Source organism: Pantherophis guttatus, chromosome 2 (assembly GCF_059756535.1).
Source record: "Pantherophis guttatus breed Tessera chromosome 2, ASM5975653v1, whole genome shotgun sequence".
In the NCBI taxonomy this organism is placed as follows: Eukaryota; Metazoa; Chordata; class Lepidosauria; order Squamata; family Colubridae; genus Pantherophis; species Pantherophis guttatus.
The window spans coordinates 26,027,474-26,051,630 of NC_142064.1; the positions used below are offsets into that span (position 1 = coordinate 26,027,474).

General features: G+C 40.1%; 1 protein-coding gene across 1 annotated transcript in view; it reads left to right on the forward strand.

The window, feature by feature from the left end:
* The window catches only part of PARP8 (poly(ADP-ribose) polymerase family member 8), a 192,857-nt gene that overhangs the window by 128,410 nt on the left and 40,290 nt on the right, over window positions 1–24,157 (forward strand). The window contains exons 11-15 of the mRNA XM_034440846.3: window positions 9,794–9,860; window positions 10,958–11,083; window positions 16,225–16,789; window positions 22,411–22,464; window positions 22,567–22,662. Coding sequence (XP_034296737.1) covers window positions 9,794–9,860; window positions 10,958–11,083; window positions 16,225–16,789; window positions 22,411–22,464; window positions 22,567–22,662 — 908 coding nt within the window. The remainder of the gene's footprint in view (window positions 1–9,793; window positions 9,861–10,957; window positions 11,084–16,224; window positions 16,790–22,410; window positions 22,465–22,566; window positions 22,663–24,157) is intronic.

The window sequence follows — 24,157 nt, forward strand, 5'->3', positions numbered from 1 at the left end:
TTACATATATATGAGTCTACACATGAAATAAATATAATAATATATAATTCCTTCCCTGGAGATGAAACATGCCCCCACTGTCCTGGCCTTCTGAAAAGAAGTTAAAACATGGCTCTGTAGCCTCGAACGGGGAGCCTAAAGGAGCACGCAGCCAAGGGGTTTAGTACCCCGAAAGCAGTGGTGGGATTCAGCCAGTTCGCACCTATTCGGGAGAACCAGTTGTTAACTTTCTAAATAGTTTGGGGAACTGGTTGTTGGAAGAAATCTTATTTTGTTTTTTTCCACTTTACAGGGCTAATCCTGTAAGGAAGGCAGGAAGGAAACATTCTGGTGTTGTTTCTAGCCTAATATTTATTGCCCTGCTTACAGAAACTGCCTCTCTGGTTAACCCTTATTACATTGTAACAGCTAAGGCAAAGCGCCCATCGACCTGAGTGATGTTGAGTTGGCCACGCTCACATGGTCACATACCACCAAGCCACACCTACCCAGCTGGGCATTAGGACAGAGAACCGGTTGTTAAATTATTTGAATCCCACCACTGTCCGAAATCCCTCCTCTTGCTTTTTAAACTCATATTAATAGTATTCCATCACTCTTGCCTCCTCCTAAATTTTAACCTATATACGTACCATTTCACATTTTAACATTTTATGGTACATCACAGGGATGAAATGCTCCCAGTTCGGACCGGATTGCCCAATCCGGTAGTGATGGCGGTGGGTGCTTCGGAGAATCAGTAGCAAAAATCCCTCCCCCCCCAATGCCCAGCTGAGCCGCACAATCATCAGAGGCTGGTTTTTTTACTTTTAAAAGCATTTTTTCTACAACCTCTTCGGCCGAAAAAAAATGCTTTTAAAAGTTAAAAAAAAAAGGCTCTGATGATCGCGCGGCTCAGCTGGGATCGTCAGAGGTTTCTAAAAGCATTTTTTTTCTGCAACCTCTTAAGGTTGTAGAAAAAATGCTTTTAAAAGTAAAAAAAAAAAGTTGGCCATGCCCACCCAGTCATATTACCACCACCCCCCACCAAGCCACGCCCACAGAACCGGTAGTAACAAATTTTAGATTTCACCCCTGGTTCATCGCCCAAAATCCCAATTTGAGAGAGATGGGCCAATCATAAATGTGAAAAATAAATAATGTTGTAATTTGAGACCTAGTTTTGAGCCTCAAAACTTTTGAGGCTTTTGAAGGTGCAGGGGTTCCTTGAGACCTAAAAAAATATTTCAAGAGTTCCTCTAGGCTCAAAAGTCAAAAAAGCTCATCTGGCTCCTTCCTTTTAAATAATGCTTTCCAATATGAGGTACCAGTTCTATTCTGTGCCCGTGAAATGAGCTGGATCTTAGCCAGACAGCATAGAAAGGCAGGCGAGTCTATTTATATAGGCCTTGATAGCAATAATTCCAGCTGGTGCTTCCTCCACAGGCTTCTCGTGCTTGTTGTTGTTTTCTGGTACCTGCTGTTTCCTCTACCTTCTTCTCCAGCCCACACAGATGCCCATTTTACACAGCAGCCTTTACATTTAGCTATCCCTGAGTCTGCAGGGACTTACAGTCAGGAGTTGTGGCTTACTTAAAAGGAAGCTGGTATTTTCCCTTAACCAAATTGTCTTCCATAAAACTAACGGGACAAACTAGAACTAGCTGTCCTTCCAGAAGGCCTTTTCTATTTTAATTTGTCTCTTTGGGAATGGTTGAGTCATGCAGGGGACATTAAGGAGTTAGCTGTTGGTTGCATATATATCTCAGAATAACAGAGTTGGAAGGGACATTGCCCCCCTGTTTGGCTTCCTCCCTAGCAAGAGTGGTTAATGAAAGCTCAAAAGCTCCACTGGTGTTTGTTTGTTTTGCTCCGAACTTTACCAGCTTGTGTGTTTTTCTAAGGCCAGTGGAGCCATGAATTATGGGCAATAGCATGTTCCCCATTCTCAGTAAGAATTCTAATTTGATATTCCAAATTTTAGAATTTTCACCTCCCAGAGTCAACTGGCTGAGAAGGGTGGCTATAGAAATGAACTAAGTAAGTGTCAGGGAAGGGTTTTCTTCATTATTGTCTCTGAAGATCGCCTGACAGCTCTAAGGATCCTGGGAATATCATTTGAATGCTTTTGTGTAATGCTGACAGATAATAGGAATAGGAATAGAAAATAAAATAGGAATAGGAATAGGAGTAGAAAATAAAATAGGAATAGGAATAGGAATAGGAATAGGAATAGGAATAGGAATAGGAATAGGAATTGGAATGGAATGGAATGGAATGGAATGGAATGGAATAAAGGGACCTTGGAGGTCTTCTAGTCCAGCCCCCTGTTCAAGCAGGAGAACCTATACCATCTCAGATAAGCGACTAAATAAGTAGATCCTCGTACTGAAGAGCTTTTGGAGGAATGTTAGTGCATTTATTTGCCTTGATTATATCAGCTGCCTAAATTATTGCTTCCTTGTTTTAAAAAACTTGCAGATTTTATCCTCTTGTTTTGATCATTACAGGAAGTCCTCGACTTACAACCACAATTGACTCCAAAATTTCTGTTGCTAAGCAAGACAGTTGTTAAATGAGTTTTGCCCCATTTTATGACCTTTCTTGCCACAGTTGTTAAGTGAACAACTCCAGTTGTTAAATTAGTAACACAGTTGTTAAATTAATCTGGCTTCCCCATTGACTGATCACGTCACCCTAGACACTGCAACGGTCATAAATATGAATCAGTTGCCAAGTGTCTGAATTTTGATCACATGGCCATGGGGATGCGGCAATGGTCATAAGTGGGAAAAATGGTCATAAGACCATACAGTACTGAAAAAAGGACCAAAAATAGTCCTTTTTTCAGTACCGTAACTTTGAATCAGGGTGGATAAAAATCAATGATTTTTTTAAAAAAATCAAAAAAATCAGATTTTTTTTATTTAAATCAGATTTTTTTTATTTTTATCGAATTTATTTTAATAAAAAACTTTTGGGGTAAAAATCTATCGTAAGATAGTTTTCTATTTAAGATACATAAATAATTTAGTTTATTCAGCATGAAATGGAGCTTAGTTATGTAGCATGAGGCTGTATATTCTGTAACACTGGGACTATCGGTGAGTCAACAGCGGGTCAAAGGAGTAGCAGAGATGACAGTTGCTTTTTAAAAATTATGATTTAAATCGAGTTGATTTAAATCAAGCCTTTTTACTAGTGATTTAAATCATGATTTAAATAGTGATTTAAATCAACTTGATTTAAATCAAATCCACCCTGCTTTGAATGGTCACTAAACCAATGGTTGTAAGTCAAGGATTATCTTATTTGAATGCAGGAGTGTCTTCCTGATTGCTGTTTGCTCGCTTTTAAAGTAAATATTGGCATGAATGTACACCCAGTACATAAATATTTTATTAATATCCCTCCATTCCTATAAGAATTTAAGAAGATTTTCATAGGTTCTCTCCATATATTATCCCCACAATAATAGTCTGTGAAGTAGGTTGGCTGAGAGTGAAAGTGGTCCAGGAGTTACATAAATTGAACCTATGTCCCTCTCCCATCCAAGTCCTTTTCTTTCAACTTTACACCATCCTAGAAGAGAAGATGAAAAAGAAAATAATAATCAGGCTGCTTATGTGAATGCAAGCTGTGCTTTCTATTATACATAACTTCAGCTTAAGTGATATCCAATATTTCTTAGTAATACGAAGATGCTGAAATATGGTGGGTATCTAAAAGTAAAATATTCTTTGAGCTCAATATTAAGAAGCGTTGGAAGGGGAAGCTAGACAAAACAGAATAGTGAAAATTATTGAAAGGGAAATGAAAGTGATGTAAAAGTTACTGGATCAGATTGGATGCAATGCAGGGATGCTATTCAGCAGGTACTGACAGGTTCTGGAGAACCGGTAATGGAAATTTTGAGTAGTTCGGAGAACCAGCAAATACCACCTCTGGCTGGCCCCAGATTTTGCAATATCCTTCCCCTAAGAGTGGGAAAGGAATGGGGATTTTGCAGTATCCTTTCTCTGTCATGTGCACCAAGCCATGCCCACAGAACTGGTAGTAAAAAATTTTGAATTCCACCACTGATGCAATGGGAAATGAAGAAACTATGAGGTCAGGATTTTTGAGGCTTGGTGTATATTGGATGGCAGAAGAAGAGAAGAGAGAAAAGAAGAGAAGATTGATGGAGATCTGGACCACGTGAAATGTGGAAAATGCTTGAAGCCATTGACTTGATGGGTAATGGTGTTAGGTGTCCATGAGATGTTGTTCAGAGCTTGGGCAACATGAGTAGGAGCCTGAATTAGCAGCACTGCATGGGCCATCCAGCTTAGATGAAGACGTTCCAGGAACTAGCAAAGAGCTTGTCAACAAGATTTGCAGCAGCCAGAGGACAAGAGAGATTTGCAAAAATGGACGGGGTGGCCTTCTGCCAGATGGTGTCAGGCCTTGGAATATCTTTGGCAGCAAGTTATGCTCAAGAGATTTAGGTTTCCCAGTTTGTCTGAGCCCTGCTGCTGCCACAATTAAATATATCTGCCAGCACACATACTATTTTGGAGACTACAGATTTTGAAATAGATTTGATCTCTAGAAATCGGGATCTGGGCAGACTGCTATATGGGAACATTAGCATGCAAGACTAAGGAATTTTGTTTGATGCTTGGTTCCTAGGTACAGTTACAGTTCCAAATGTCAAATTGTTTTGCTTGTTTACTCTGACTTTTAGGCTTCTTATTGTAAGAGGGAAATGTAGTCCTTTTGGATTAGAGTGGCATGTAAATAAACTTTAGTAACTACCGTAAGTACAAGTTCTGGGGGCATACAAGGCATGTTCACATAAAAGTGGACTGCCTGTTTCCAAGACATATTTCATTTTCTCAGTCTAATCAACTGCCTGATATTTTCTGGTAGACTTCCTCCTAAGTAAAATCTTTACAAACCTTCATTGATCTTGGAAGTCAATAAAGATTGACCCTGGTTAGTGCTTGGATGAAAATTCTAGAACAACGGATTTAGATTTGGAAGCTAAAACAAAAACAAACCCTCCCTGAAGACAACAAATGGATCCTGCCAAGAGAACTACATGGATACAGTAATTAGAAGTCAACTTTTCTCAAGGACGTCTATTAATCTATTGCCATGAGTCAGTTTGGAAATTGGTTATATAGATTTGAGTAATCATTTCCATTTTTACTAAATAATTCACTTACAATGGTATATATTAAATTATTGCAAGTTAATTTATAACATTAGATCATTTGAGGCTGCAAGTAATTTGTCCAATTAGTACAGTATGATTACTTGAGGCAGAAATTAGAGTTAATCACTAGATATTCAGCAAAAATGATTGTGTTTTTTGATACTGCTCCTTAACAACAACAACAAAACTTCAAAAAGGCTGCATATAACCACCTAGTATTTTCTTTTCTTATATGATTATTCCAGTTGCTGTTATGGTGATTTGGATTGTAGCCAAGCAATTAAGAAAGCAAATAATGCTCGTATACAAATATATTTATAAATATTAATACTGCAAGGGGGAAAAAAAGAATAGAGAAAATTATAGTTCTCTATTAATAGCAACATATGGCATTAGAGATTCAGTAAACTAGGTCCAATTAAGTAACACTTTAAATATTTGCTGAGATAAAAGTCATTATTAGCCTTTTATAGCGGACTGTTCTTCACTCAGTTTTACATTTTGATAGGCTATTATTTTAATTGCAGTAAACCAAAATTTCAGTATCATAATTGGTTCTGTGACTTGATAAAATAGTTCCTTCTGCTTTTAATAATTTTCGTTTTATAAAATTTTCTAAACCAGCTGTTATAATTTGCAGTATCTAATTATACTAATGCAAGTACTTTTGAAATGTAACCCTGAAGGTGGGTTTTGTTTACATCAAGCGCTGGTTCAACGCTGAGCTTCTCTAAAAGTATCTAGCTATGATTTCCAGACAAAACCCCATTGTATTAAAGAAACCAGCTGTGTTCTTCTGATAAATCTAACCTGTCTCTTGTTTTCATAATTTGGACACTTTTTTCAAGGGACAAGAGCTCATTGTTATTACCATGGTCATGCACGTTGTTATATAACATATATATGCCATCATTATATAACATACTTTATTGCACAAATATAGAAATTTGAAAAACATATGCATAAAAATAAAAATACTAGCCTTAAAAGTATTCAAAGAGAGGACTTCCATAACACCAGCTCATTTAACCTTTTTCCTTTCAGAAACTTTATACTTTCCTAAAACTTTATACTTTCCTAAGTCTCTTTTCAGCCCAGATTTCTAATTCTCTCTAGCAGTATTAATACTTCACTACCACCAAAAGAAGAGTCTTCTTTTTCTTAAAAACAAACCAGGGACTCTTTTTTTCTTTAATACTTTTTCCAGTTTTAATAATACACGCACACACCATCAATGGGCAATGAAATACTCATAAAAGGATAGCAAAAAGTTTCTGCTTCAGATGGCCTGTTTTATAAATTATGCATTGCCTTTATGCATTGTTATCTCTCTTTCTGTATTCTCTGCTCTCTTTGCTTTCATTTCTCCAACAGCTACATTAAGTTTTCAGGCAATGTCCCTGCAAGTCAGACTCATTTATTGCCAAGTAAGGCTTGAATAAAATTCTACAAGGTCCAATGTCAGATATATCCGATAGGCACAAAAAGTACAAACCTGCCAACTGCTAAAAATGGCAGTCACCACATGCACCACGTTCCTGTTTCATTTAACTCCTTACTCAGTGAAAGAATATGAAACTGTTCCAATGTTTGGAATCTGCAGAATTTACATAACTTGCAGATGTTCTCATCTACCCCATAAGTGCAGATTTTGAATTGTATCCAGTAGCAGAATTGAAATACAGAATGGTAAGATGTATAGATCAGGGGTGGGTTCTACTTATCTTTACTACCGGTTCGCATCATGCCCATGTGCACACGCTCACTTTGCTTGCATGCATGCGCGCTTTTCTGCACATGCGCAGATCGCTTTTGATGACGTCCAGGTCAGTAGGCGGAGCCTCCCGCTGGTTTTGCTACTGATTCTATAGAACTGGTCCCAACTGGAGGCAACCCACCACTGGTATAGATCATACCACTGGAACCAGAAGTTTAGTCTTCTGAGATTTCAGACTCATGCTGGAGCCCATCCTCAGGGAACTTCTCTGTCACCAGAATTTGTGACATATTCCGGTGATAGAGACAACTCATGAGGATGGGCTCCAGCATGTCTGCAAAAGCTCAGAAGACTAAACCTCTGGTTCAGGTGACCAACCCAAACTGGATCCTGCAACACTGGGACACGTATATTTGCCCTCATTCATACAAATCATTCTTCCCTAACTTGCCATCACTGAATAGGCCCGTGATGGCGAACCTATGATAAGTGTGCCAGAGGTGGCAGACAGAGCCCTCTCTGCTGGTACATGCGCCTTCGCCCCAGCTCAACTCTCCGTGGCGTTTCTTTCGTGAGCTTCTGTTTCCCTGCAAACGATGAAATAGAAAGACACAAAAGAAAAAGATCTTGCCGCGCTGCCGGTGTTGGGATGCCCCACTGGCCAGCTGGTCTTCAAGTCTCTGCTGCGCATGCGCGCATGTCTGTCTGAAACAACCGTTCAGTGTGGGCATGCGTGCCCACAAGTTTGGGCACTCGGTGTCTAAAAGGTTCGCCATCACTGGAATAGGCTGATTCACTAACCAAGCTGCTCTCTTTTTCTCAGTTGGTATCGTATCACTTTATCTCCAAGGGAATAAATAGCCCCACTTCTCTTCCAAGCCCTATGATTGCCTGAGAACAGGAAAAACTTTCTATCTTGCAGAAACGTTCAGAGGATGGCAAGAACAAGGCAAAAAAGGGCTAACCATTTCTTTCCTTCTCCACCAGGGATGCTATTCAGCAGGTTCTAACAGATTCAGGAGAACTGGTAGCGGAAATTTTGAGTAGTTCGGAGAACCAGCAAATACCACCTCTGACTGGCCCCAGAGTGGGGTGGGAATGGAGATTTTGCAATATCCTTCCCCCAGGAGTGGGGAGGGAATGGGGATTTTGCAGTATCCTTCCCCTGCCATGTCCACCAAGCCACACCACGACCACCAAGCCATGCCCACAAAACCGGTAGTAAAAAAATTTGAATTCCACCACTGTTCTCCACAACTTGCCACAGGTCCGAAAAACAATTGCCGTGTCCCCAGTTCCATGCTGGTAAAATAGGAATGGTCTTGAAAAAGGCTTTGGAGAAATACAAGCAAAAGTCTGCTTTATTCTACATCAAGCAAAGATCTCATGCAGCCAGGGTTTTGTCCAAGTACTAAGGGAAAAGTATAGTCAGCAAAATAAATAAAACTGTTTAGTAAAAAGAGGATCTGATTCCAGTGTGGGAAGAAAAAACCCAGTAAGGTGAATTTGACAAATGAGCTGCTTGGACAATCCCATATGGAGTTTAGGTTAAAATATTATTAAAGAGCTGCTGCACTTAATAGTGTTAACAATAATTAAAATCAAGTTCTTCTGTTTCATCATTTCTGCCTCTGTCTATGGAGATTCTCAGTCATCCAGGTCATGGTTTACCCAAAGGTGCTTTTTCAAGAGGCAACTGAACTTTCTGTTTTGTCTTTGAAGATGTTTTGTTTCTCATCCCAGAAGCTTCTTCTCATCCAAGCTTCATTCAAGAAGCTTCTGGGATGAGAAGCGAAACTTCTTCAAAGAAAAACCAGAAAGTCCAGTTGCCTTTTGAAAAAGCACCTTTGGGACAACTGAATTCCAGTTATGACCAAAATTTCAGCCTAGAATAATTTGGTTGGTTTCAGTAGCACATTTGAATTGGATACATCATTGCAAATTATTCTCATCACTTGTTCTTAAGCTTTATCCCTACTGATAGAAGCAGTGGTGAGAAGACAGGAGAGGTATTGCTTTGTGACCGCTAAGACTGTGGGAATTGTAGTTTCTCGTGTACTTGGAATGGGTATGAAATTCAGCACCTGTCTGAATGGAGTCTAATTAAGCAACTCTATTCCAAATCCAAATGGCTTCAAAATCTAAGGGACTAGTTTGGACAAAACTCAGCAGTGCTTTTTCATGCGGTTGTTGACAAAAATAGGATTGCCAACATGATCGCCAATGTCCAATGACGGATATGGCACAAGAAAAAGAAGATTCCAAATCAGTTCCTGAGGTTATTACTCATAGCTGTCTAGATGTATTGTGTTTACCACTGGAAAAAGTTGCTAGCATGGAAGCTACAGGATCTTTTTTTAATTCATTGCTATGCACAGCTCTAAGTGTTTTTTCTAATACATCATTTACCTTAATTGTAACTAGTACTTCATTCTGCTCATATAACAGCAGTGGGAAAACATTAGAGGCTTTAAGGTTTTGTTGTTATTGTTGTTGCTTTTTTAACAGCTTCTGGGAGCAATGAGGAAAATGTCTCTGATGATATAGCAATTTTATCAGAAGGACGAGGTTGAAAGGTTTTCATTATTTGGAGATAGCTCAGCAGGAGTTTAGAATGGAAAAGAATGTTTTGCCTTGCAGAGACTTAATTTATACTTCCTCTTTTCTCTCTTTCCCCCCCCCCCAAAAAGAGTAAAAATTCCACTGAAAATACATATTTTTGCTGCCAATTTAGAAATATAATCTTGGAGTGCTCTGGATATCTTTGAATGAGTATTGGAGCACCTCATGTGTTTTAGAGGCCTTGATTGCCCAACTATAGCATAAAGTACAATTAATAATGACATTTAAACAATATGTTTGACCCTGTTTTTTCAACAATGTCTTTTATTCTACAGTGCCCACCATTGATGTATTTCAGATCTCTACTAAAGAAAGATTTGGACTGGGGCATCAGCTAAAGAAGTAAGTTTTCCCAAAGAGAGACATGAATGTGTTATGCATAAATATTTGCTTCTAGTTGCAAGGTATTATTTCTGGCTACAGTATTTTCTAGCAAATGCACTCTAGCAATGTTTCTGTTGACCCTTAAAAATGCATCAAGATTTACCATTTTGTTTTATAATCTATATAAAAAAATTACTCTTTTTTGCTGTTTTCCCCACTTAGATAAACCATATTAACAATAGTTACCTTTGACTATTACAATGCCTCCCATGACTATAACAAATTGAAATAATTTGTCTTTTTGTTTTCTCAGAATTTATGAATGGATATTTAAGGTCAATCTTATATAAATGTATTGGACATGAACAAACCCAATAGCTAAATAAGCAATTCCTGAATTTTATTTCTTAGAGTTGGTATCTTGAAAGATTTAAGAAGCCAAGACTTTTAGGCCACCTTGAGATTAATTTATGGATTTTATGCTTTAGACAGATAATAAATCTGATGAATCCTGCCTTATTTATAGACCGAAAACAGGAACCTTTTTTGGAATGGAGGTTTCGGATATTTTAACTGGGAGGATTTGAATGGAAAGCTGTAGGCAATATGAGTACACTGATATTTTGCAAATAGATTAGAAAATGAAAAATCCATTCCTTATAATTTGCAAGAATGCTATCCATAGATTGTATTCAGCAGCATGGAAGATAAATTAAGGGTGATTAAATGGACTACAAGGCATGTTGTATTCTTTTCTGTATTCTTTTTTTTCCCCAATTGCTGAAAGAGTTGCAGATAGCTTTGAGCATACAATACACGTGTTAAAAGAGCTTCTGATATACTAGACTTTTATACTAGTTTCTAATATAAAAGCTAAAGATAGCTGTTGCTAAGAAAGCATAAGAGTAAGAGCATTTCAGTTCAATCAACCAAATCCAGTTTGAAACAGAACATAGATTTCTGGGACTCCCATTGACAGTTCAGACTTAAATTTCCATTCGGTATGTATGCACTACATTGATTGATTGATTGATTGATTGATTGATTGATTGATTGATTGATTGTTCTATCCTGCCCAGATTCCCAGAGTAGTTGTTTGTTTCATATTTTTGCAGAATTATGCAAACATTTGTTACACAGCAATGGAAAAATGGCAAAGAAAAATCAAACAGTACGCACAACAAAAAACTGTCAGAAAAGAAAGTGAAATCTCCCCTGCACATCTTTTCTACATTGCGCAGGTAGGAGGAAGTGATAAAATATGTACCTTGTTGCTTGGTCAAAAAAGAGAGACAGTTTTTTGCTATACGGTTTAGTGAAATCTTGTCACATTACTTTCAGTGCAAGAATGATGACTAACTTTATTTTTTTCCCCAACAAATTCAGGATTTAAAAAAAACCTTTTGCCAGGGGTTCTGCTAGCAATTAATTTTGGTTTTGGTTTTATTTGCTCCCAAGGCCTCCCAAGTGAATAAAAGGAATATAGTCCACTTAGTATGTTGAATTTTTTTTTAAAAAAGAAAGCATAGCAGGAGTGATTGGTAGTTGTGTTCATTTCTGAACAGTTTTGATGATTGCCAAAAGGTCTCTTCTTTAAGGTAAAGGTTCCCCTTGCACATATGTGCTAATCGTTCCCGATTCTAGGGGGCGGTGCTCATCTCTATTTCAAAGCCGAAGAGACAATGCTGTCCGAAGACATCTCTGTAGTCATGTGGCCAGCATGACTAAATGCCAAAGGCTCACGGAACGCTGTTACCTTCCCACCAAAGATGGTCCCTATTTTTCTACTTGCATTTTTTATGTGTTTTTGAACTGCTAGGTTGGCAGAAGCTGTAACAAGTAACAGGAGCTCACCCCGTTACGCGGCACTAGGGATTTGAAATGCTGACCTGCCAAACTGCCAACCTTTCGATCGACAAGCTCAGCATCTTATCCACTGAGCCACCGTGTCCCTTCTTTATATATGATAAAAGCACTGTCAGTTGTTGTGACTCCGACCCCCAAGCCCGTCTTATCGGAGGGAGAAGACTCCGAAAGTGAAGGAGAGGAGTTGGCAAGGCCTCCCTCTCCAGGACCCTCCTCTCTGGCAATGCCTCAGATGTCTTTCGAAGGAGAAGAGATAGGCCAGGAGCCAGGCATTTCCGAGCAGCCGCAGTTAGACAGCGATGGAGATAAGTCTTCGCTGGATCCCTGACAGCGTCGGAAAGACAAGCGTAAGCAGCAGAGAAAGAGGCATGCCAGAGATTAAGCTGAGTCACTGGACCACACCCCACAGGGGATAAAAGGGGGTGCGGTGGCCATTCAGGCTTTGTGACGGACAAAATTGAAAGCTAGCAAGTCATTCTGCATTTCTGGAATTTTGTTATATGCTCTGCTTGGACTGATTTTTTGGACTGGGCTTGACTATTCTTTGGCTTTTGTAGATTTTGATGTTTTCGGTCGGAGGAGATAAACCTCCCTTTGTAAGTAAAAAACTGTTGGCAAGCAGCCACTGGGTTGCTGCCAATTCTGTTATCAAAGGAAATTCTTGTCTGCTGGTTTATTTTAACTCTTGGTCGACTGCTGGTGTGCGTGTGTGAGACGGGGACAGAACACCAGTCTCTTTGCAAAATAGAGGCTCATTCCTTGATGTATCCTGAAATTGCTATATGAGAATGTGGCCATATGATCAAACCTGGGAAGTGCCTCCAGAATGAAGAAGACTAGTATATTTGGGGTGGATGGGAAGTAAGACGCACCTCTACCTGCTCTTCTCTGATTTGGTGAATATTTCTCTGGATTTTGTTTCCAAAGAAAATAAATATTAGCAGTATTAGAAAAATATGCCTGATGTAATCACACTTCTGCATCCCAAAGTGGAGTGGTCCTCTCGTCTATCTCATCTAATTTCAAGGGGTCGCAGCTGAAATCTCATTCTTCTTGTTATCTTTTACTTGCCACTTCCTAGTGGCAAATCATTCATATCCAAAGACTGAACTGATGCCACACAGAGAGTAATCATTTGTTCTTTCCTATTTACTCTGTGAGGAGATTGAAGATTTTTTTAAAAAATATCTACCAGTCATCTCCCATCCACAAGACCCAATCTGCGACCGAAGAAATTGATTTACATGCAGTTTTTCTAGCTGATTTCATTTAGATTCTAACTCTTTGATTTTAAAAGTATACATGTACAGGAATCCCCTATGCTATTAGAAATTCTAGGCCAATTAAAATAGCCTTTAATATTCACTATATTCACAGGTCTCAAAAGGAATGCAACTTTGTGTGTCCAAAATATCCCAGTAGTTCCCTTTATTTTAAATGTGTGTTCACCAATGTGTGTTTGTGTCCCTGAATAATTCACACTGTCTAGAGATGTGACACATCAACTAAGGAGAAATATATGAGAAATATATTTGTCAGGGTTTTTTTTTTCATAGAATAAGTTCTGCAGATTCACATCATGCAATTTCCTTCCCTCTGCCTTGCAGAGATCTATTAGAAGCACAATAAATATAGTAGACAGTTCAAAAAATATACTTTTAATTTTTCAGTTACATCTCACTGCTAGGGAGGTTGCTGATCTGCTTAGTGTCCTGATGGAGAAAATTCATAGAACCGTGAAATAACTATTAAGCTGTGTTCATATTTGAACATAGATATTTGCATAATTGGTGAAGCACCTTGTCTCTATTCTTTTGTTCATTCTATTTAACAAACTTTTGTTTTAAACAAGGCAGCTGTGTAATTTAATTGTTTAATGAATTGAATACCATCCAACTGAATTTTCAATTAATCAGGCAACCCATTCTTTTTTTTTAAAGATTTTTTTAAAAAACATAAACAGTACTGCAGATAGAAAGTGTTGTTCTAGAAATTGCACCATTTCTCTCTCTTTTACAGAGTTGAGAAATTTCTTTTCTGAGATGCTACCTCCTACAAAGTAAATATTGAAAACATGTTTTTGGAACTACTATATCCGTGATGGCGAACGTATGGCACACGTGCCGGAAGTGGCACGCAGAGCCATCTCTCTGGGCATGCCAGCCCTCGCCCGTTGCTCTTACAGGTTCCAGCTCACACATGCGAGCAGACCAGTTGGTCTTCACATGCATGGGACCACCGGAAACCGGAAGAGCAGCTCCCGGGTACGCATGTGTGCGCTGGGAAGCTGAGCTTCCAGTTTCTGGCACACGCCTGCACACTGGCCAGCTGGTCTGTGTGTGCGCATGCATGCCAGAAGAGCAGGTGACGAGAAGCTCAGCTTCCCGGTGCACGCATGCTGCTCTTCTGATTTCTGGCGCTCCCCTGCGCGCTCGCTCCCGTTTTGGCACTCGGTGCTAAAAAGGTTCGCCAGCACTGTACTATATTATCCATATGCTAATTTATAAACATTTTTCCACTGATTAATTGAAAGTCAGACAATGGTAATGTTATTTGGAATCCTCAGTGATTCTTCTTTCCACAATACAGTCATTGACATGGTCAAATTAACTTATCAGTGGTTCTATAACACAATCATACTGATTCAGTTTAAAAGCCTTGGTGGTGCAGCAGACTAAAGTGCTGTTAAGTAGCACCAGCTGCCTGCAATTACTGCAAGTTCAAATCTCACCAAGCTCAAGGTTGACTCAGCCTTCCATCCTTTCGAGGTAGGTAAAATGAGGACCCGGATTGTGGGGGCAATAAGCTGACTTTGTATAAAAAAAGAACACCACTTAGGGGGGCCCGAAAGCCCTACTAAGCAAGTATATACAAAAGTATGAAGGCTACTGCTTAACGCATTGTAAACCGCCCTGAGTCTCTGGAGAAGGGCGGCATATAAATTGAACCGATAGATAGATAGATAGATAGATAGATAGATAGATAGATAGATAGATAGATAGATAGATAGATAGGCTTACTAGTTTGAAAATGTAGCACTCTATACACTTTCTCTAGGGCTTTGTTTTCCTATGATTCTTTGTGTCACCAAAGTATTGACAAAAATATCATTAACTTCTTCTCTATTGGCTAGAAAAGCAACCACTGCAGTGAACCAGTATTTGAGAGATCATTGGTATCAAACCCTGACAGTCTGTGTCAGTCTCCCAACTGCAGTATATAACCCAAAAAAGTAGATTTTCATAGTATCATTAGTCAGGTCAATGACAAGAGGAAGATTAGATTATCAAATTTGTATTTTAGCTCTCATTAGGCAGTGAGTAAGAGAAGGCAGGACTTCCTTGATGCCTTTGATCCTTTTTCTAATTGTCTCTTGACTTGGAGAAGGTTGTTTCTCATATAGAAGATATGAAAAACAATGTTAATCTCTTCTGGTTGTGCCAGATTTCAGAAGCATCTACCCTCAGACTCAGAATTCCATTACAGATCCATCACAAGCTAGATTTTTCAGCTTGTCGCCTCTAACAAATTTAGAATTAAAATTTAAATTTGTAAAATAGGTCAATCTATTTTCCAAAGCACCAAATGCTTGCCTTCAGAAGTTCTGGATGCTCCATCACTGGAGGCTTGTTAGAAGAGACTAGACAGGCACTTGTCTGCAATGGTATAGGACCATTGAGTAGGAGGTTGAGCTAGAAGACCTCCAAGGTCCCTTCCAACTCTGCTTTCTATTATTCTGTTAACATTGTATTTTGGAGAAGTAGGGCATCTGGCTGTTTTAGATGGTCTTATGAATCGATTGACCAGGTGGAATTTGTATGTATGACTGCATGTGGTTTAGGTGAAATTCCATCCCTGTATGATAGTTAATTGATCAATTAAATCCTTTTTGGTTTTTTCACAAGGCACTAATCCCACCACTGAGTAAGATATACTGTAGAGCCAATGTTTCAACATCAATTTTAGAAAGCAGGCATTGGACAAAATAATCAATATAACTTTCAAAGGACATGAGCAGATTGAACTTTTTTCCATTATCCGTTCTACTATCGTTGATTTAATAAAGAAGAGATGAGTTACTGGTTTGACTTGGGAAGACTACATAATTTCTATTATTTAATAAATTAGTTTAAGTAATAAACTGCAGTTGGAGGCTTGGCGAGTACTCACTATCAAATATTTGAGAGCCAGTTTGGTGTAGTGGTTAAAGCACTAAACTAGAAACTGGGAGGCCATGAGTTCTAATCCTGCCTTTGGTTTGAAGTAAACCGAGTGACTTTGGGCCAGTCACTCTCTTGTCAGCTCAAGGAATAAGGTAATGGTAAACCACTTCCAAAAATCTTGTCAAGAAAACTTAATGCCCAAAAGGTTGGGGGCCATTGATTTAATTGGTGATACTAGTTATGTGAAAAACCTACAGTTTGAAGCTGAAGAAAAATATGTTCATGTTGATGTTTGTCATAGTGATCTAGATACATGCACTCTTAATTAATTCTTCTCTCTGGTTGTCTTGAAGGTCGCCGAGTTATCCTCCACCAGGCTGTGGGAAAAACAAATCAAAGCTGAAACCTGAACAAGATGGTATATCAAAAACCCACAAGTTATTGAGGAGGACTTGTTCTAGCACAGTTAAATCTGAGGACTCCTGTGTGGCAAAATCTCACAGAACCTTTGGTCGCTCGCTGTCCAGCGATCCTAGGGCTGAACATACAATGACCATTAAGTCACACAAACTGTTGAACCACTCTTGCTCTGCAACCATCAAGCAGGATGAAGGCATCACGTTAAAGTCCCACAAACTGCTGAATAGACCATGCTCTGGGGATATGCGATGTGAGCACAACAGTACTTTGAAGCCCCACAAACTTTTAAGCAGGTCTTATTCCAGTAATCTTAGGATGGATGAATTAGATGGGTTGAAGAACCACAAGTTACTCAGCAAGAGTTATTCCAGTGCCCCCAAATCATCTAAAATGGAACTTTTCAAAGAACCCACAATAACAGAGGGCAGGAGACTCTCTCTTACCTCAGGGCTTATTGGTATCTTAACACCATCCACATCTTCGCCATCGCCATCCGCTGTGCGTAAACGGTTTTCTTTTGTGAGCTTTTTCTTTTCTTCCCACATATTTTTAGAATGGTTAAATGCACAAGCTTCTTAGGAAGTCTGAGTGCCTTTGCTCATATATTTGGTGTGCGGACCGATTCCGCTAATGCTCAGGGAACTTCACCACATTTTAGAAAATTTCCTTCTACATATCTACAGACTTGGTAATCATTGCAAGCCTTAAGCATCACTGTAGAATTCAGTATGATGGCCCAGTTCCCTTTGCCGATAAGTGATCTGAGATTTTAGGGGAGAGGCTGGTTTATGAGTTTTGTGCACATTTTAAAACTTCATTTTAATTTCATTGAAAATTATTTGATTATTACTTTCAGGATTGACAGATAACTTGGTCTGAATTACCATACCTTGATCTCTACCAAGGGTGTCAAACTCGATTTCATTGAGGGCCACATCAGGGTTGTGTTTGACCTCAGGGGGGCATGGTGCATGGTCAGGGGGCACAGGTAGCTCGACATCACTCGTGTCGGGCATCTGTGGTGACCCAAGTGTTCTACCAGTGAAAAAGAGCTCAGGTGGGCCGCATGCGGCCCTCTTAAGCTCTGTTTTCGCTGGCAGAGGCAGGGCGGCCTCACGGTCCGCTGGCCTTGAGTTTGACACCCTGATCTATACTGATAAACCTTGCTGAATTAAACTATAATTCTTAGCAAATATTGGCGGGCATAATTTAAAGGATTTAGAGGAGGAAAAATGAAAGGAAATGCTAGTATACAAGTACTGCTTGCATAAATTCTGTGTGGATGGATTTTTCAGAAAGTTGTGTTTGTATGCTGTGGGTGGGTGCACATGTCTCTATTTAATGCCTGTAAGTTATCAGTATCATACACTAATGCATACATCCAGAAGACATTCAGCATTTTCTCAGTATAGCGATATTTAATGAAGTTATTATAACCAAATTTCTTTCAGTCATTACATTGTTTCGTACACAATGTAGTTTAGTTTAGTTTAGTTTAGTTTATTATATTTATATACCGCCCTTCTCCCGAAGGACTCAGGGCAGTGAACAGCCATGGTAAAAACAATATACAACAAAAATTTAAAAACTTAATTAAAATAATTCAATCATTGGCCGAATTTAAAACACCCAACTAAAATCATTATAAAACCCCTATCAAAACCCAATTTAAAATCCTTTATCCCGTCAGACCAGCTTGCTGGAATAATAGGGTCTTCAGAGCACAACGGAAGGCGCGGAGGTCGGGGATCCTTCGTATGTCCGGGGGCAGTTCGTTCCATAGGGTTGGGGCCCCCACAGAGAAGGCTCTCCCCCTGGGGGTTGCCAGCCTACATCATTTGGCCGACGGCACCCTGAGGAGGCCCTCTCTGTGGGAGCATATTGGTCAGTGGGAGGCAATCGGTGGCAGAATGCGGTCCTGTAGATAACCAGGTCCTAAGCCATGGAGCGCTTTAAAGGTGGTAACCAACACCTTGAAACGCACCCGGAAGACCACCGGGAGCCAGTGCAGCTCGCGCAAGAAGGGTGTTACATGGGAGCGATGAGTCGCCCACATTATTACTCGCACGGCTGCATTCTGGACCAGCTAGAGCCTCCGGGTGCTCCTCAAGGGGAGCCTCATGTAGAGAGCATTACAATAGTCCAGCCGGGAAGTGACAAGGGCGTGAGTGACTGTGCGCAGGGTGTCCCGATCCAGAAAGGGACTCAACTGGGAGATTAGGCGAACCTGATAGAAAGTGCCCCTGGCCACGGCCGTCATATGATCTTCCAAAGACAGCCGTGAGTCCAGGAGGACGCCCAAGTTGCGAGCCCTCTCTGAGGGAGGTAAGATCTCATCCCCAATAGCCAGCGATGGTGTTAGCTGGCTATATCGGGCTGTCGGGAGCCACAGCCACTCAGTCTTGGAGGGGTTGAGTCTGAGCCTGTTCCTCCCCATCCAGATCCGCACGGCCTCCAGGCAGTGGGACATCACGTCAAGGGCATCATTGGGGTGGCCTGGGATTGAAATGTACAACTGCGTGTCATCGGCATACAGTTGACACTTCACCCCTAAGCCATGGATGATCTCACCCAGCAGCTTCACATAAATGTTAAACAGAAGGGGCGAGAGGACTGACCCTTGCAGCACCCCACAAGTGAGGAACCTCGAGGTCAACCTCTGCCCCCCCGTCAACACAGACTGCGTGCGGTCAGAGAGGAAGGAGGAGAACCACTGTAGCACGGTGCCCCCCACTCCCACCCCCTCCAGCCAACGCAGCATGATACCATGATCGATGGTATCAAAAGCCGCTGAGAGATCTAGGAGGACCAGGACAGAGGAGCAACCCCTGTCCCGGGCCCTCCAGAGATCATCAACCAATGCGATCAATGCCGTTTCCGTGCTGTATCCCACCCTGAAGCCTGACTGGCACGGATCTAGATAGAGAGCTTCATCCAGTAATCGAGGAAGTTGTCCCGCCACCACACTCTCAACAACCTTCGCCGCAAAGCGGAGGTTGGAGACAGGACGATAGTTAGCTAATACAGCCGGGTCCAGGGAAGGCTTCTTGAGGAGGGGCCTCACCACCATCTCTTTCAGGGCGGCTGGGAAGACACCCTCACTCAATGAGGCGTTGGTAATCTCCTGAAACCAGCCTCGTGTAACCTCCCGGGAGGCCAGCACCAACCAGGAGGGACACGGGTCCAGTAAACCTGGTAGCATTAAGCCTCCCCAAAATCCTGTCCATGTCCTCAGGAGTCACATGGTCAAACTCTTGTACTCTGGGAAGTAGCAAAGATACACTAAATAATGCCACAAGATATAATGGGAAATTTTTAGTACTAAAAATAGAATGGCCCACCTTCTTTCCTACAGAAAAAGCAGAAATGATCATTGAATAATCTGTATCATGTCTTACACTAAACAATCCAATTTTAAATGCTCATGATCTGAACTATTACTTCTTTGTGGCAATTAGTGTGTACAGGATATCTGAATGGAAACATATATACAGTAAATGTAGGTGATATTAGCATACATACATCAATATAATCCCTACCTGTAACATTTGAGAAAAAGATATTCTGCGGTTTCCAGCATTCCCAGACAACATAACCTTGATCATACTGACTGGGAACCCTATGACTCATAGTCCCAATGCTTCTGGAGCAATGTTTCTCAACCACAGCAATATTAAGATGTCTGGACTTCAACTCCCAGGATTCTGGGAGTTGAAATTAAGACCTCTTAAAGTTGCTAGGAATGCGGTAGCTCAGTGGCTAAGACATCGATCGTCTTAGCTACTGTCGAGCTTGTTGATTGAAAGGTCGGCAGTTCAACGGTTCGAATCCCTAGTGCCGTGTAACGGGGTGAGCTCCCGTTACTTGTTCCAGCTTCTGTCAACCTAGCAGTTCAAAAACACGTAAAAAATGCAAGTAGAAAAATAGGGGCCACCTTTGGTGGGAAGGTAATAACATTCCGTGTGCCTTTGTCATTTAATCATGCTGGTCACATGATCACGGAGACGTCTTCGGACAGCGCTGGCTCTTCGGCTTTGAAACAGAGACGAGCACTGCTCTCTAGAGTTGGGAACGACTAGCACATATGTGCAAGGGGAACCTTTACCTAAAGTTGCTAAGGTTGAGAAATACTGCTCCGGAGGACACTCAACTAAGAGACAGCAATTTAGCCTTGGAGGGAACTTCAATAGTGTGTATTCAATTATGGAAGGAAATACATTATTGCTGGGTGATCCATACTAGAATCACTACTAATTACTACTAAGATGTTGATATACAGGGAATAGTTCTCTCTGTATCCTTAGTAGAATCTTGTCAACTTCTAACCAGCTGTGGCCCAAGAATATATATGTATTACTATTCCATAAAGTCAGAATAAAATGTAAGGGCAAGCTTGAGGTAGTTCATTAGTTTGAACAGTTGAAATAAGAGAATACCACAAGAACCTTAAATATGTTCCACTTCCTAACAGGAGTGTTCTTATCCTAATAATGCACTCCACAAATTCTTTTGTGGTTCCTCTGCCCACTCCCAAGTGATTTGATAGACCATATTCAGATGATTGGGATACACCTCATATTTTAATGTTGTCATCATGTCTGTATTTGGTTTTCTCTGAACATGTTGATATCTCCCTCTTGTTTCTCAGTTCTGCCTACATTTCTGTTGACAGTCCCTAATTGAGTTATTGTAGGGAGCAATGATGCATATTGATAATATTTTTTTTAAGTTTCTATAGTAGATATTTATGTTTATAAATCCAAGTGATTGGTTTTCTTACAGGAAATGATGTTTTTCATCAAAAACTCCACTTTCAAGGAAGAAAACATTTTTGGACAAACAGTTAAGGAAAACACACAAAAATATATAGCCTCCTTTCTCCTCCTCCTCCTTTTTTGTCTGAGTCCTCTTGCTCACAGCTCATACAGAGTTATGCTACTCCGGAGCTTTGATTCCCAGAATTAATCCACAGAACAAAGCTGAAGATGCTTCTGTGCTTTGGGAGCAGAGGAACAAGTTTCATAAGATTTCCTAGTCTAATTGACCTCATTTGATAAAGTCTCATTGTGGAGTCTTTGGGAATCTGTTCCAGACAGATTCATAACTTGCGTAAGATTTTGAACTTCCTTGCACACTAGTGCTGACTTTTGGTTTGAAGCTTTTCAGATCTGGGCTCACCTCTGTTGAAGAAATAAGCTTCTTCAGGCCAAGGGTGACACTTATTCATTCCCCAAAGTAAGCAAAGACAATTAGAGAAAATCAAACGGTGCTTTAATTTCCTAACATTAATTGAATTACATGCAGCTGATAGGATTACTTTTTCACATATTTAACTTTTTACCCCTTCCCTCATGTTATAATAAGAAATAAAAGAAATATATATAGAGAGAGCTGTAGGAAACCATGACATTTCAGGTTGTGTTCTTCCAGTCTAAGGGAAGGGAAGGGAAGGGAAGGGAAGGGAAGGGAAGGGAAGGGAAGGGAAGGGAAGGGAAGGAAGGAAGGAAGGAAGGAAGGAAGGAAGGAAGGAAGGAAGGACGGGGAAAGGAAAGGTACTTATTCTATATTAGGACACTGGCTCTTGTCACCAAACTCTCAATAAATCCAAGACTTCTTTAATTAACAATGATGGTAATGGAATAGAATCTTACATATTCAAAGCATGTGCTATACACCCAGCAGTTCACAGCAGGTACCGTATTAGCATAGGACTTTTTTTATATATAACTCTGTATCAATATGAAACCAGGCAACAGAAATACCAGCCTAACCAGTATTGGTCCTCAGTTTCTCTTGGGGTTTTATTATTTATGAATATTGAGGTAGCCTTTTGAAAAGGACATACTGTTTTCACTTTTTTTTCCCTCTCTTCCAAATGAATTATTTTCAACTTTTTTTCTCTGGTGCATTGATAAATGAATGCACTGGATACAGAACTACTTAAAAAGATCCAACTGAATTCCAGTGAAATAGCAAATAGTTCTGAATGTCCTCTGGGAACTGAATGCTATTTAGTTTGCATCGTTATATTATAGGTAATACTAAATTATATCAAGGCTTATACATATTCAACTTACAGCATTCCTGACTTTGTGTTTTTTTCTTTTGTTTTTAAACAGCCAAATTACGGTGCAAAATCTGTTCCAATAAGAGACCACGGCTTTCTTGTGCAGGTAGGTCAGAATGCCTGATGAGTTTTACGAACCTGGAGACGGCTGAGCTGCTTATTAATTATTTTAAGCAGATTGTATTATTCTCTTTTCTATTGTTCTCAGACAATTGAGTTTGCTGAGCAGCGGATACCTGTACTAAATGAATATTGTGTAGTTTGTGATGAACCGCACGTATTCCAGAACGGACCCATGCTCAGGGTAAGTTCAATAAACTTCACACTAAGCGATGTAATATGGTGTGATATACTTGCATGTGCTCCTTTAAGAAACTTCGCAAGGGAGGATAAGAGTGGAATTATAATTCACCTCGTCTGCCATGGTGATTTAAAGTTTGATTTAGCAAGCTTGTCACGTTCTTCATTTGGATTCTGTGATTCTTATTTGAGCAAAGGAGATAAGGCATATTTAAAAATGAAAGAAAATTATGGTTGGAACAGATAACAATAGCAATAGCACTTAGATTTATATACCGCTTCACAGTTCTTTACAACACCTCTCTAAGCGATTTACAGAATCAGCATATTGCTCCCAACAATCTGGGTCGTCATTTTACTGACCTTGGAAGGATGGAAGGCTGAGCCAACCTTGAGCCTGGTGAGATTCGATCTGCCAAACTGCTGGCAGCCGGTGATCAGCAGAAGTAACCTGCAGTACTGCACTCTAACCACTGCGCCACCCCGGCTCATCATAAGATCAGATTTTTTTTTGTACCATTTAGTATTACCCTGTTTTCCCCAAAATAAGACATCCCCTGATAATAAGCCCAATTGGGCTTTTGAATGCATGGCAATAAGGCCAAGCAATTATTTCAGGACTCAAAAAAATATACAGGGTCTTATTTTCGGGAAAACACGTAGGTATAGGAACATAGGACAGTGAAGTAAGCAGGCACACATGGCCCTATGTGTCAGCTGTAGTCTTTTTATTGTGGATTTCAGATCCCACGGAATAAGCCTGGAACTTTTGCGTTGTGCAAATAGTGATCACTGCCAACTCTTAGCTAGTTTGTTCATTCTGCTGTAGTAATAACTTATAGCAAGTTAAAATAGTGTGTAGATAGATAGTTTAGCAACTTTGCAGATGAGTGTGTGGCGGGGGGTGGAGAATTAAGCAGGGCCCTATTTCATTAATACTTGGATTGAAGGATTGAGGGCCCCTTACAAGCTGTCATTCCCAGGATCTTCTCAAAGTGGTACTGATAGGAGAGGCTGTGCATCTTAGGTGGCTGTTTTGTGTGATGGACTGGTAGAAGCATAATTCTAGTTTGACATCTGTTTTGGTCCATCCATCAAGATGACTTATTCACTGAATCTTAGTATGGCCCGTCTTTCTGAAAACATAGATAGATAACCATTGGACAGATTCTTAATCAGCCTTGAAAAATGCTGCAAAGTCCCCGCTCCTCAAATTGTATCTTTAGTACATGTTATGGAAAAGAGGAATGAGGCATTTCTGTGGGCACTGAAAGAACTGGAGAGGGTAAGAAGTCCAGCCTTTTGGTTCAAGTCTTTGAAAAAATTAAGTGATGGTTTTTCAGAGAAGGAAAAATAATGATGGACAGGGATAGCTACATTATGTCAGAATTCTCACATAAAGTCAGTGAATGCATTATGCAGGGGTATCAAATCCGATTACATTGTGGGCCCGATCAGGACATATCATGCCATATTGTGACATATCGGGATGTTTTTTG